The sequence below is a fragment of the Nicotiana tomentosiformis genome, chromosome 12, assembly GCF_000390325.3.
Source record: "Nicotiana tomentosiformis chromosome 12, ASM39032v3, whole genome shotgun sequence".
NCBI classification, from domain to species: domain Eukaryota; kingdom Viridiplantae; phylum Streptophyta; class Magnoliopsida; order Solanales; family Solanaceae; genus Nicotiana; species Nicotiana tomentosiformis.
In genome coordinates, this window is record NC_090823.1 from 27,564,438 (window position 1) to 27,579,948 (window position 15,511).

Consider the following 15,511-nt stretch of genomic DNA (forward strand, 5'->3'; position numbering starts at 1 on the left):
TGATAGAACATTAGAACCCTTAGCTGGAAACAGCTAAGTGATAGTACTATTTCAATGATTAAATCAAATTATTTGGAAGTGGGAAAAACGGGCTAAGTTATCTTAATGATTAATATTCGGAAATAATTATTTAATTTCTGTTACAAAATAAAGTTAATGATTCATATGGCTGAAGATTGGCATTTCTTTTCTTAAGGAATTTAAAAGTGCAGGAAGATTTACAAAAATCAGAGTAGAAATATAAGTTTTAACTAATTTAACATTGTCCATACAAAATGAAGTTAAGAAAAAATTTCAAGTACTTTGAATCTCACAAATTTTTAATACTCCCTCCATTTTAATTTATTTGAACTCATTTGACTGAGTACGGAATTTGAGAAAGGAGAGAAGGTTTTTGAACTTGTGGTGTAAAATAATGCACATATATTTTGTGTGGCTATAATCATTGCATAAAGGTAAATTGTTTTCAGGAAATATGTCATTTCTTTTACACAGACTAAAAAAAATAGATTCACATAAATTAAAATGGAGGGAGTATTAGTTTTTAAAAAAATCTGAAGTTGATATGACATACTAAGAGATTTCGTAGTTTATCTTGGCCTCATAAAATCGTTATTTTCCCCCCCTATTAAATCTGAGGCAACAATAATTCAAAACGTGTGCGTCAAAAAAGAGGGTGTATATATACGTGCATGCTCTTACATACCACATGTTTAGGGATATGATCTGTACAAACAAAAAATTTATGACCATAAATGCAAAAACCAATATTTTAATTAAAGCCACAAAACAGTTACAACGTACAAAAAGGAGCATAGTTCCGTATAGGGGTGTACAAATTAAACCGATAAATCGTATCAATTCGATAATCCGAGTCAAACCGAGAAAAAAAACCCGACTATGGTTTGGTTTGATTGGTTTGGTGTTGGAAAAAAAAACCCGACGATATTTGATTTTAACTAAAAAAAATCAAACCGAAACCAAACCAACCCGATATTATATGTATAGAAGTTTTAAATATATTTAATACATGAAAATATTTATTGTAGTGTAGTTTATAAATATTTCTTAAGCTTTTTCATAATTTTATCTTTTAACGTATTATTTCAAGTTTGGACTTATAATTTTTGGATGCTCCAATAAGTTTTATAGTCCATAAATGTTAGTAGCTCAAATAAATCCTAAATCAAATCAATACTATTGATAATAAAAGACATTCAATTCAATTGTACTATGAATGAAAATAGTGTTGGATATCTATTTTTGAGTTTTTCCATGGTTTAGATAAAATGCATAACTTATTTTTCTTTTAGTGTTTAGTCATGTAAATGATAGTACTTATTAGTCGTACTTATTTTAGCAATTAGTAATTTTAAATTATGTTTGTTTTTATTATGGCTAATTAATAATATTTATTTTATGCGATTCTCATCTTTATTGTTGAATATTTTAGTACAATGCCATGAATCATCTCATATTTATGTTATTTTATTAAAAAACACATTATATAGTTCTGTCTTACTAGGATTATAAAAATATTTGGAGTACAAATTCTATATTTTATGCAATGAAGACTTTATGATAAAAAATCCGAAATAACCCGAAAACCCAAAAAACTCGAGATTTAAAAATCCGACTTTTATTGGTTTGGTTTGGTATTTAGATTTAATAACCCGATATAATTAGTTTGGTTTGGTAATTAGAAAATCCGAACCAACCCGACATTTGTACCCCCTAGTTCCGTAGCCTAAAAAAATTCCTCACGGTGTTTACATCATACTATATATTTTAGTTTATCATTGTTAGCGATAAAATTAAGGAGAAAAATATGTGTTAATCAACTGTCGTTAAGTAATAAAATTCTATGTAAAAGCACAGATGGTGTAAAAGTCAGGTGCGAGTAATTTTTTCTCCAATGGATTTATGCATCCTCACATAAATTTCTGATTGCTTATTGGTGTGAGTTTGAGTATTGGTCTCGAGTCAAGTTTAAACAACGAAACATAAAAGATCAATAACTAGAAGGAAAATTTACATGATGTAATTATAAAATACACTTAAAAATAATTATAGTAGATTAGGTTTTATAGTAAATATCCTCTCTACGGGAATTTTTAATCTCTCTCCCCTTCCTCATCTCTTTCCCAGTGGATGATTAACAATTCACGAGCTAGATTTCGTAGCATCTGATTTTGATAATCCATCACCAGAAAGTAAAAACACACTCATACATTCAAACTTACCGCTATTGTCCCTGGTTACTGTCGTTTTACACCTTCTTCTTTGTGCGTTCTGGTATTTTCATGCTTCTGTTTGGTGTGTTGAATATCTGAATGGCCGTCTTCATTGATACAACCATTAAGCACAACTGTATTTATTGATACAACTATTATGCGCGAACAAATACAGTTGATACATTTTTTTCCATCAAAATTGTATTCATTGATACAACCATATGCGCGAATGAATACAGTTGATACAAGTTGCGCGACTGTATGCGCTGATACAATGAAATTTATACATTAGATACCGGATATGTTTATGTAAGGTTTTATAACCATCTTGATATTGGAGGTATGGAAGAAAGCACCCCATATTGGAGGTATGGAAGAAAGCACCAGAAAAGATGAAATGATAAAAGTAAGATTTTCTTGATCCAAACATAGTGTTATTAGTGATTTCTGCTTGAGGAAAAACAATTTGTCACTTGGACGACCATGCAATATTTCATAAACTTCAACATGTGAAGAACTAACGAACTAACAAACATATCATCTGACTTTCAACATGATTTGTCCCTATACATTCCTACTAATTTGGCATGTGTTTCTATCATGTCACATTATTGGCAACTCGCAAGTGACTGGTTTGTTCAATTCAGGCTGGAGTGTTAGTTGAACTAAGTAATGACTAGAGCAAATTGGTTTTCCCTTTTCTCAAAATTGGCAAAGTGGGAAGTGGGAATCAAAACCATTACAGTTTTTATGATCAAGATTATCTCAGGTCTCCGACCTATAGGCTACGGGTTCGAACTGTGAAAACAATCACTAATGCTTGTACTAGAGTAGGCTCTCTACATCACACCCCTAAGGGTGCGGCGATGCGTAGTGCATCGGGCTGCCCTTTTAGATCTCAGATACTACGTTCAAAACTTCAGCGGATAATGGGTTTGTCCTCCTACACTTCTCCAGTTAAATAGCAGATAGGATTTGAACTCGTGATGTGCGAGTTCACACATCACACACTGCACTCTTACCACTAACAGAAGGGTGTAACTACAGCAACTCAAAAAGGAGAGAAAAGTTACCCAAAGACCAAGAATCCCAGTAGCTAACTAGTCACAAATGTCAGGCAAACCAGTCTAAATATAAGTCAAATTTCTCAATTATAAGCATGTAGTCATCCCTCTGAGGACCACAGTTCCAAATCTAGAACTCCATGTCTACTGAAGGAAAATTTGAATCTGTGGTCCTCAAGAGGGATGGGTACATATATCATATCATAAGGAGTGGCACTGTTTACTATATACGTCCTATCATAAGTTTGACAAGGGCAATCTACTGCACAAAATTGCAGGGTGCACAAGACATCATAAAATTGAGTGATAGCTCCACTGGTTTAAAACATAAAATTCATGATCAGGATAATGTAACATTTCACATAACACCAATAGCAATAAGCGAGTCAACCAGCAACAAATGCAGCAAAACGTACATTTCATTGCTCCATGAACCTTAAAAGGTACATAACATGTCATATATATAATATCCATGCCTACAATATTTACAGAAAGAGGTAACTATCAAATGTATACGACTATAAAGTTAAAAGGTACATAGCTCTTGTAACATGAACCGGAAGCACTTTGTGCTTTCTTAGAAGCATATGCCCAAAACTAAAACATAATCAGATGCCTATCATCGCGCATAAGACGGGGCTGATTTTAAGTTCATAGTTTGGCGAGCAACTGGCATGTCATCTCTAGCAGCAAAGACTCGCTTGATTAAACAAACTCAGAGTGAACTAGCTTAAAACAAAATTTTATTTTTCCAATGCTTCCCAGCATGAGTTAATCCACCTTTCTTAGAACCGTAGTTTTCCCTGAAGTGACAATGAAATATATAAACTTCTAATGAATTCTGAGGCAAATCATGTGAATAAATAGATGAAAGCCAAAAGAACAAGCTGCTTCATAAACGCACAAAAAACAGCAGATCAAGAATAAGCGTACACTAAATTGTTTGTTAGTTGAATATGGTAATGACAATACTTTATTCCACCCTTTTCTGATAGGTGATACATATTTTATTCCACCTTCTGGTAGTGAATGATCTTGCAAAACATACTAATTATCACCCAGTCAAGGATCAGCAGATTGTATCATTGAATAATGAAGATAGGCATTGAAAAGCTACATTATCATCAAAAATCATCATGGATTAGCAGACTGCAACATTGAACGATGAATATAAGCATTTCCGGTACAAAAAGATTAATTGTATCAATACACACCACCTTCCGTCAAGAAAAAGGAGAATTAATAAATTTGACATGTTAGCTACTCAACATATTTACGTGATCTCCAGAGGATAATGAAGACCGGTACCATTATATACATCTACGTAGAGGAAATAAAGCAAGCATAAAATGCAAGTTCAGCTTGGATTAGAAATTAGGAGATGTGCCAACCCCAGCACCTTTTCGTATGAGGATCTAAATAAAAGAAGTGAAGATAAAGAGGCCACATTTTGTTGAAATGACCAGCTTTTTAAAAAATAGCGCATATTAACAAAGTCTTCAGAATTGACCAAGAATCGCCAAGAAAAACCCATCTGTGATTATAGCAGTATATTTTAAAAATCAATCGAGAGAAACTCCCAAGGATTTGAAAATTGGTAGTCACCATAATGACGACTTTTTTTTTTGATAAGGTAAAGTTTAAAATTGGTAGTCACCATAATAACGACTTTCAATTCCTAGATTCTACAAAAATGGGTATGAAAGAAACGACTATCAATGTATATGTATATGTGTATGTGTGTGTGTTTGGACTGAGGCATAGTTGTTATTGTTGTTGATGATGTGTGTGAGTGTGTGTAAAGATAGAGAGATCAAACAGACAAAGAAATTCTTATATCTCTAAATGGACATTACACAAATGACAGGCAGATCCAGAGCTCATATTGCCCCATAAAAAATTGTAGTAAGCAGGACAAACTTCTTTAACCTTATAGCACTAAATCCTACAAATAAGCAGGATAAACTTATTTAATCTTATAGCACTAAATCTTGCAAATTTCATCCATAACCAAATACTTAGGATAAGAAATTACCTCAGTAATCAATCCAAGAAACTCCCCAACCACTTCAAGTCTACGTTCAGAATGAGTTCATCTCCAAACAGTAAGTCCTCCGCTTAACCAACATCCTCGCAGCAGTCCCATAAGGCTCCTCAAACGCCGACCCAACCCAATTCCCATCCGGCCCAACCACCTCCTTCTTAGGCTGCTCACTTGGCCTAATTGCCACCAACGTCGCCCCTTTCAATACTGTCCCATCAGGCAACTCCAAATGTGGTGCGTACCATAACCTCATGTTCAGTGCAGGCACCATAGTCCTTTTCGAAGCAGACGAAGCCGAAAGAGGCTTCACTCTCAACTCCTCTAACTGCTCCTTATTCATACACAACACTCCTTGTCCATCCACATCCGTTAAAACCAAACTCTCAAGCTTTTTATGCTCAGCTATAATCGGCTGCAACAAATAATGCCTAGCCGACGCTGCAATTAGCGAACTAATCGTCCACACAACCCGCAATTTTAAACCCCCGTTCGTGTAAAACGACTCGGGTATGCTCCCATTATCCAGTTCTCCATTACCATCACCCACAATATTACTACTAGTGTTAGTAATATTATTGTTAATGCTAGTATCACTAACCGGGTGAACCACCGACGAAGCGCCAAGAATAACGCAATTATCAAGAGTGGAACCGAAATCAGCACGCCACCTCAGCAAAGCGCCCTCGTCAATACCCAATTCGCCACTGGGCAACTCGATCCTAAGAAGCTTAATTTCATCGAAATTCTTCAAAACCTGGGTAGGGGAATGATGGGTGACGTCATTTTGGTCGTAACCATCGTCCAATGAAGAGCCAGCGGATCGTCTCGAAGAAATCGAGATCAGCTGAGTAAGTGACTGAATGGGTTTAACCAGACCCAGAAACAGAAACCTAAGGAGGGACGAAATTGGATGCCGCGACTTACTAGTGGATCCCGCACCAGCAGCAGAGGTTGCACCAGATGAAGATGAACCACCATCTTCGTCAGATATGACGCAATCAACACGAACAATGACGTTGTCGACTTGAGGAACAAGTGAATGGAACCTTCTGGAAACTACACAGCATCTTCCTAGAGCTTTAACATCGCCGATCTTGTTGAAGACTAAAAGGAGAATGGAATCGGGTAGTCGGTCGAAGTGGTCAACGGGTTCAGGGTAGATCGTTGACCTCAGATCTGACTTGGATGAACCCATAAATTTCTAGAGTTTTCTGATTAGCTAAAAGATTCTTTTGTAAGTGTGTAGGGAGAAGAGGAAGAAGAAGAAAGGGATTATAGAGAGGACATGGATTTGGGAAGAGAAAAGGAAAGTGAGAAAACACAGTGTTTTGCTGTGTTACAGAGAGGAAAAGAGGATATAGGGAGAGTTGGGAAGGAGGAGAAACAACGATAACATGGAGTAAGGAGATAAAGACATATTTGTGTGTGTATGTCTTTTTTTCTTTTCTTTTTTGAGCCTAACTATTAAGTATACACATGTATTTTTGTTTATAAAATTCTCAGAAAAAATGGGACGAGTTATGATTGAGGAGGCTGTTCGATAACCTGTTTCGCACTATTTTATAACCATTTGATATTGGTTGATTGAGAATACGTAGGGATCCATTAAAAGGAAAGCATTTTGTATATTAGCACTATACATAATTATTTTTTTCTATTTTCTGTATTTCGTTTACATATTGTATTGTTTGTTTTATAATTTGGAAAATAGAAGATGTGGGGACAATGGTTAGTGATTGGTATACTTTCATTGTCTGTTGTATGCTTGCTTTCCACCCCACCACTATCGTTCCTTTCATAAGTACTTGCTTATATTTTTTGCTTTTTACCATATTTTGTTATTTTGTTATTTATTTGGGATTTTTTTGGTAGAGTTGTGTTGTTCTAATATTTTCTTGTTTGTTTCTTTTTGTCTCCTTTCCTGTAAGTGGAGATTTGGAAAGACGATAAATCCAAGTTACTATTGGATTCATTAACTCAAGATGCAAAATAAGGCAAAGATTTACCTTCTAGACATGTAAAGATGTACAATGCAGTTTTAAAATTTCACGATTTGGTTTTAACTTTGAGAACGTGTTTATGAAAAACAATCTCATTTTTAAACGTCATGCAACTCTGTTATTTCAAATATGTTTCTTTTTCCGTTTTTGGATTTGGTGAAAAAAGATTTTACGGGTTTTCACCAAAAGCTCTAGTATCTTGGCTTGTTTGGATGGTTGTTACCTATTGTATTGTATTCAATTGTTACTTTAAATACAATGTTTGTTTTACAGCTTGTTTGGATGGTTGTTACATATCGCTTTATAATGTATCGTATCGTATCGTACAATATTGTATTGTACTATATCGTTTGATGGATACAATGTTTGAATAGATTGTGTCGTTTGCCATCGTTTCATGATATTACGCATCAGCAATATGAAGAATAAACTTGTAATATTATAAAGAAAAATTATGATACGGGATAAAATTACTATATAAAAGGTAGGGTAAAGATAAAATAAAATTATTTAATAATAATGAAGGGTGAGATTGAGAGAAAAAGATAAGGTAACGACGAGACCACACCAAATCGGTTGTTATATAAAGTGACATATTTCGCTGTTACGTAACGACAAATTTAACGATACGATATAATAAAATTTAAGTAACAATCAAAACAAACATCGTATTTGAAGTAACAATATGATACAATACAATATGTAACAACCATCCAAACAAGATGTTATAAGTTGTTACTTAAATTTTATTGTATCGTATCGTTAAATTCGTCGTTAAGTAACGACGAAAAGTTCCACTTTATGTAACGACCAATTTGGTGTGGTCGCGTCGTTGTCCAATATTTTCCTCTCATCTTACCCTTCCTTATTATTAGATAATCATATTCTATCATTTATCCTACCTTTTATATAATAATTGTACCTTGTACCTTACTTTTTCTTTTGTAATATTGTAAGTTTATTGTTTATATTGTTGGTACATGACATCATGAAACGACGACAAATAATACAATGTATATATCAAGCGATACAGTACAATATAATACAATACGATACGATACATTATAAAACGACCATAACAACCATCCAAACAAGCTCTAAATTAAAAACTTCTAACTGTTTTCCCTAGTAGTTTAGTTCAATGACACCAAAGAGTCCGATTAGTCAAGGCAGTAAATGAGGGAGATTTGGCGGAAGAGGATACACAAACTAGGATGGGATTCCAAAGAATGGTAGTTTCCTACTTATCTAAGTTAATAACAAAAGGTATTTTTATTTGGATACTTAGGTGAGACAAGTAAAGCCTTAGTGAGAAAGATTCTTAGAGTTTGTAACTAGTGGAAATATACTTTGATTTGGTTATACTTTGTTGTTTGCATTTGTAGCTAAGATATGAATTACTTTAACTTTTATTTTTTATATTATCAGTTGACCTATAATAATAATTTATCTTTTATGATAAACCCAATATGGTAACCTATAAGTATAGAGTAATAACTTGTTATTATCGATTAATTATAGTAATAATATTTTGCAATGTCAATAAATATAACTTGCGCTATAGTCTTTTTGTTTAATCATTTGAAATTTGATTTCTACTTACTCCACTAATCCAGATTATATTTGATTGACCTCACTAAGAGAGAAAAAGCAACATATTAAGAATTATGTATTCTCAAATAAGGATTGCAAGTTGGTATTTGGTGACATAGTATATGTTAGAGGACAAGTGGGTTTGTTGGATATCAGGCCATTCTCCACTTTCAAAGGCTAGTAATGAGTCAAAACGGCATTTCCCTATTTCAAGCAAAAATAAACCTATGATCTAATGCTGTACCTATTTTGCCTCTTACTTTTTGTTTAGAGTATGTATAGGTGTTTTTTTGCTCAAAAGATAAGGGAAATTTAACTAATAAAAATAAATATGATTATTTAGATTTAAGCTTGTTATACTTGTTGCACTTGTTGTTGAAGACTTAATTAGTAAATTAAACTTTTAGATTAAATAATCACATAGTTCCATATGGTATCAAATCAGACAGAAGCCATAGTTCGAATCTCACCGTCACTTGCTATTAAGCACGTCGAGCGTTAAATTTTATTCACGCTATTGTCATTCTTTATTTTTCATACTAGCTAGTATTATAAATACGTGGAGGATTCTAAGTTTATTCCGTGCAATTAATATGTAACTTTAAAAATAAGATATGTAATTATCCAATTGTTCCCGGTTGGCTTTTATTTAAAAAAAATAAAAGACAATTCGTTATCACATCTAAATATGTATCGTTCTTTTTTATAGCTTACCCAACTTTAACTGACAACCAAATTAAGGTAATTCCCATAATATACTTGAAGAAATTTTTAGAAATAACGTTCTTTCGAAAGTAAGAAAGTGCATTGGTTACTAGTAAGTAGCTTTTAAAAAATATCATCAGTAAAGTCACGAATTACTAAAGATAAATTCCTAAAATTGGAGATATGTGATGGTAAAGAAATAAAAATTAGTATTCAAGTTGGTACCGGCTGTAATATTATGAAATTACTTTAATAAAAAAATTGCTTACATTATCAATAGATATAACTTAAATTAATTACTCCCTCCGGCCCACTTTATTAATTTTTTAGTTTTTTTTGTGATCAACAATATTTAATTTTATCAAATATCAAGAAGTAATTAACTTCTTTTTTCCAAAGTTGCCCTTGGAATAAAAAGCTTAGGATTATTTATTATATTTTCACTGAATAAATTAAGCTTAATATGATTAATTTCATTATTAATTAATGCTAAAAAGTAAATTTCTTAACATGTGTGAAAAACAACAAAAAAATCAATTAAAATGAATTGGATGGAGTATAATTTTTTTATCAACTACTCTCTCCGATCCACTTTAATTGATTTTTTTACTTTTTTTTTGTGCTCCACAATATTTGATATTTTTCAGATATCAAGAAATAATTAACTTTCTTTTTCTAAAGTTGTCATTGGAGTAAGATCCTAGAAGAATTTATTATATTTTCAATGAATAAATTAATGTTAATATGATCAATTTTATTGTTATTAACGATATCAGATTGATTTCTTAATATGTGTCACAAAAATTAATTAATATAGAGCGAAAGGAGTATATATATATATAATTTAAATTGATTATAAAATGTTATCGGGATCACCGCATATGGCTTTTTGGCATCACAATGCATGTGCAATTAAGGGTATAATTAAGGACATGTTTATGAAAGGTTAGAACTAACACGTTACGTCGTGCGTTTGATGTTTTGTTCTTTAAACCTCCAAAACTTATGCAATTTTCCATGTGACAAAACTTTAATAAGTTGAAGAAAAATTAATTTTGACCTTACGGTACCGTGCAACTCCGTACTAAAATATTAGAATCAACATCGCTTCGGAATTCACACTTCGCTACTCCCAATAGAATCTTTAATGAGCCCACGTTATTATTAATAGTAGTTTATTCTATGTATAATAATTTTTCACGAATGAATAAATTATATGTAGTACTATATCTTTTTCTTTCAGGTGAAGATACATCAGTACAGTAAGTAAAAATACAAGACGGTTGTAAACTGGTATTAACAGTGAAAACGGAAAAAATAAAAATGGAGACCGTTAAGTCCGTTAAATATATGTTCACAAGTACTGCAGAATCAAATATTAAAATAGATGCATAGTCGTACAAAATTAGATAAGATGTAAAACAATAACTTCCGGCATGAGCTGCAACTAACACGAAAATGGGAGAAGGTCGTTTCAGATATGAGTTTATATTCAGAGCCGGATCCTGACTTGATGGATTCAACCTTTAAACTAGATTTTTTTGTAGTGAACTAATTATACTTTTGAAATTATGGATTCAGATTTAGTATTTATTAAAAATTCGAGTGATTATTTACATGTATATATATATATATATCTAAGTTTCGTGTATAAAATATTAATTTCGAATGAATCTGGTATCAAAGAATTACATCCCCCCTGGTCGTATCCTAAGTGAACTCCAGGTGCGACACTAATCTATAGGTATAAAACTATGGTGTTTGTAGATGTTAAGAGGAAGGTGGTTGGGGGGGAGCTACGTGCAACCAAGGGTGGTCAACTGACCATTCTTCGCCGGAAAATTATACTCCGTATAAGGTAAAACATTACTTGTTATTGATTAAAAATAGGCTTTGAACACCCTTACATAGCCCATTGACCCTTGTTGAATTTCCTGATTTCGCCATTGACGGGGGTAAGGGGACTGGTAAACCTAAATCACGTAGAAGGAGGTCGTCTTGAAAAATTTAAGATCTCTTAGAATTCCAGACTCAGCGAAGTAGAAAACCTAAGGAAGAAAAAGATTCATGTATATACACAATGTCAATTAGTTGGCATTAAGGTTTAGTCACGTTGGTACTTCTATTTTAGGTCAACTTACATTGGGTACCATTATTTTGTAGAGATTTGTACTCATAAAAAAATGTTATGAACTTCTAGTGCTAAAAAGTATAATGTTTTAGTGGGCGTTTAGACATAAAATTGTAAAATTTCGAAAAAAAAGTGAACATTTTTTAAAGTGAAAATGGTATGTGAAATTAGATTTGTGTTTGGTTGCGTTGTTTTTGAATTTTGTAAGTGATCTAAAATGAAAATTTTAAAAAATATTTTTTCTGAGTTTATCAAATTTTTGAAAAATTCTGAAATTCATTTTCAAGTAAAATTTTTTATCGCCAAGTTTACTTATTTCGAAAAAAAAGTGAAATTTTTTTTATTGTCAAACGGGCCCTTAATATTGGATTAGATGTGTCTAAATGGAGTGATGTGGTGGACAATGACAATTCATACAGGAGACATCTCAATTATTAAGTTGATATTGAGGCATTGTTGTTACACCCGTTCTCCTTAAATTACTTAATAAGTTCGACCCTACTTTTAAATTTGTGTAAAGCAAAAGTAGGACATAAAATGGGAACGATTAGACAAAGCAATAAATTTTGATATAGACACACTAATAAACGTAAACAAAATTGAATATTAGACCTGCAGTGAATAGAAAAAGAAGAAAAAGAAAAGGAAAAAAAAGAGAGTAGTGATTGAGATTGTGAGATTTAGATATATTATGACCAAGGGCGTATAGGACTCATTTATATAGAGAAAACGCTCTCTGTAAGAAAATCTTATTTCCAGGTTCAATCTCGAAATTTCTTATACTTCAACAAGTTTCTTTTCATTATTTTACAATTCTCAATCAGACGAAAACACTAATATTGTTTTAGAAAATACTTTGAGGAAGTTCTGGTTTCCTCAATATGTGATGTACAACTACTCTATCTTGTTTTGACGAATGAAAATAAATTTTCCTCTGATATGAATTTGTAAACTTATAAGCACATTAGTGATATTGACATAGCAATTATTCTACTAATAAAAGAGAATATCATTATTGATTGTGATAAAAACTCCTACTGTAACTTATAAGGGTTATGATAGAGTAATAAGTACTTATCAATCCTTAATATGAGGTCTCGTGTTCGAGTTTGAGTTTGATCAAGTCGTCTTTGTTAGAAAATACTTACTCTCTAATATGAGACTTATTTTCGGCATGAATCTGAATTTAATCAGGCATCAATATGAATATTGGACATTGAGTAGTAAAACAAAACAAAAAAAACTGCTATTGTTCAAGTATATATCTATACTATATTAAAAATACGAAACCTTATCGAAATGTCGTTCGCTTTTTTTACCCTTTTAAGTACATTTTACATTGGATATAATTGTAATTGTATCTAATAATATTCTTTTGGGGGAAAAACCAAAAATTGTCGTATATGATCGTTTTCTTTTTTTAGGATTCTTTACAGATTTAGGATTTCCTCCGAGAATCGTGGTGTATTACCTTTTCTTTTGTTTAGCATTCTAGATTTAGAATTCTTTTATGCCAATATTACTTATGGTGTATCTTGTCTTTGTTTAAGTTTAGGATCCAATTTAGGTTTATGTTATCAAAGGTGCCGTAGATTTAGGATTCTTTTATTTTCAATCTTAATTGCTCTATAAAAAGAGTCTAATCAAGACATTACTACAAAGTTTCAACAACTTGAGTTTTATCGGAAGATAGTTTTAATAATATTTTCAACTTCTTTAGACGTATTCAATGAAAATTAATTTTTTTATCCGATTGCACTCTTTAAAAATATTTTTATTAATTATGGGTATGTTGCAGTAAAAGATCAACAATTGCTGATTCTTCAAGCTGATCCTCGAGCAGAAGCACGAAGTTCTATGGAAATGTGATTTGCCTTTTTACTTTTTATAAGTGTATTTCACGTTGGATAAAGTTGTAATTATAAACAACTAATAATTTAACAAAATATATGTAATTAACTTGTCGGGTTTTAATTGGAGCCTTTCTTTATTTTGGTTTAGTATTTATTTAGGTTTTGGATTCTTTTACCAATTAATGTTGCTTAAAATATTGTCTGTTTTCTTTGTTTAGGTTTAAATTCACTTTAGGTTTGGTACCCTTAACAGTAAATTGTTCCGCATTAACGTGTTATGATGCAAGAACTTCACCTTTCATGACACTAACATAAAGGCTCCAGCCGAAGGCACAAAGACAAAGTCACATATTGGTATTGGAGATGACTACATACCTTGTGGGAAAAAGCTAGGCTTAGGATTTAACAATTAATATTGAGATCTGTGAAAATGTCAGAATGTGGCAGAAAAAAGGTAAAGAGTGACTTGTGATTAAGGTAAACTTCAACCGTTTAATCGTCCAAAATATGCCATTTTATAGACTCTTTTATATCGAATGAATATTTTTCTGTAGTTCGCACGTATATTTTATTGTGTAACATTACTGTGTTGTTCATCAATCTTATAGCGTCTCAAGTTTTGCTTCTAAGATAGATTGTTTATACTGAAATCATCAAATGCTACTACTTGCTTTCTATGCTTTGGGTTAATTAAGAATTTTTTTACTAAATTCATTCGGCACATGGAAGATTTATGTTTTTTCCTTTTTCCTTTTTCATTGTTTGTTCTTATGCGTTTGCTTTGTGGTTTTTTCTCCATATATATTAACTTCTTTATAATCTAACTATAGCTAATAGATACTAATTCTTTATGCAGTAATTGGTGGCTCTTTAAGTCTTGATATATTTTCAGAGAGAAGATTTATAATACAAATCTGTCTTAATATAATCGGGGGAATGATGTTAAATTTTGTATCGGAATTCAAAATCCAGGTATACTTCTCCATAATCTTATTAAAAAGTTAGAAAGCATATTTAGACAAAGAACATAGTCTAAAAGAAATATTAGGTAGATGCAATAGCATAACATATTACTATCTTTTACAATAAAATATCTATAATTAGAACTACTATATAAGAACTAAACTAAATTATCATCGTCTTTGCAGGTTTAGAAGATATCATTTTTTTAACACAACTACTGAAACACTCATTTTTTCCATAAAAATAAATATAGTGTTGCATTTATTTTAATGTTAATTGCTATTTTATACGTGATTCATTCTTTTTATATATAACTTTTTCATATTGTTGCGGTATACTCTAAAACTAGTGTGTGTGTGTATATATATATATATATATATATATATATATATATATATATATATATATATATATATATATATATATATATATGGGGTAACCAGACGCTATAATATGCTACGATATGTCCATATAATATGAACACGTATTCGATCAGGATTCCATATATATAGTAAGAGAGTGAGTGGTAACGAGAATGAACAATGTCAATATCAACAAAATATCTTCATATCTTTAATATACATGTCCTTATTAATGGAATTAAACATTAGATCTAAATACCTTATTGTCGTTAAATAAATAGAATTTCTAGTAGAAGTGGAGCCACAACTAAATTTTTATGGGTTCTAAACTCTATAATAGCAATGACAATTTTTAATAATTGGGTTTTGAATCTAATTTTTGTACGCATTTAATAAATTTCTTGATACAAATACAGAATCTGAATTAAAGCTATTGAATTTGACTGAACTCGTACATAACCTAGCTCCACCTCTAACTCCTAATACTTGAATTCTACTTAACATATCATCATATTAAAATTTACATATTATATGTGTAAAAAATATATGTAATGTTATTAAT

General features: G+C 31.6%; 1 protein-coding gene across 2 annotated transcripts; it reads right to left on the bottom strand.

The window, feature by feature from the left end:
• Window positions 1–1,988: 1,988 nt before the first annotated feature.
• On the bottom strand, window positions 1,989–6,872 carry LOC104116578 (F-box protein At5g46170-like). 2 transcript variants are annotated; one of them, XM_070192305.1, is made up of 2 exons: window positions 5,334–6,840; window positions 1,989–3,275 (listed from the first exon to the last, which is right to left on the bottom strand). In XM_070192305.1, the coding sequence occupies exon 1, from the start codon at window positions 6,535–6,537 to the stop codon at window positions 5,380–5,382; it is 1,158 nt and encodes a 385-aa protein (XP_070048406.1). In that variant the 5' UTR covers window positions 6,538–6,840; the 3' UTR covers window positions 1,989–3,275; window positions 5,334–5,379. The 2 variants fall into 2 exon arrangements, with proteins under 2 accessions (XP_070048406.1, XP_009625759.1); XM_009627464.4 differs by lacking the exon at window positions 1,989–3,275 and adding an exon at window positions 3,700–4,101 and having other exon boundaries at window positions 5,334–6,872.
• Window positions 6,873–15,511: the final 8,639 nt, after the last annotated feature.

Coding starts and splice junctions, on each gene's coding strand:
- LOC104116578 (XM_070192305.1), bottom strand. CDS start 6,537: ATGGGTTCATCCAAGTCAGATCTGAGGTCAACGATCTACCCTGAACCC.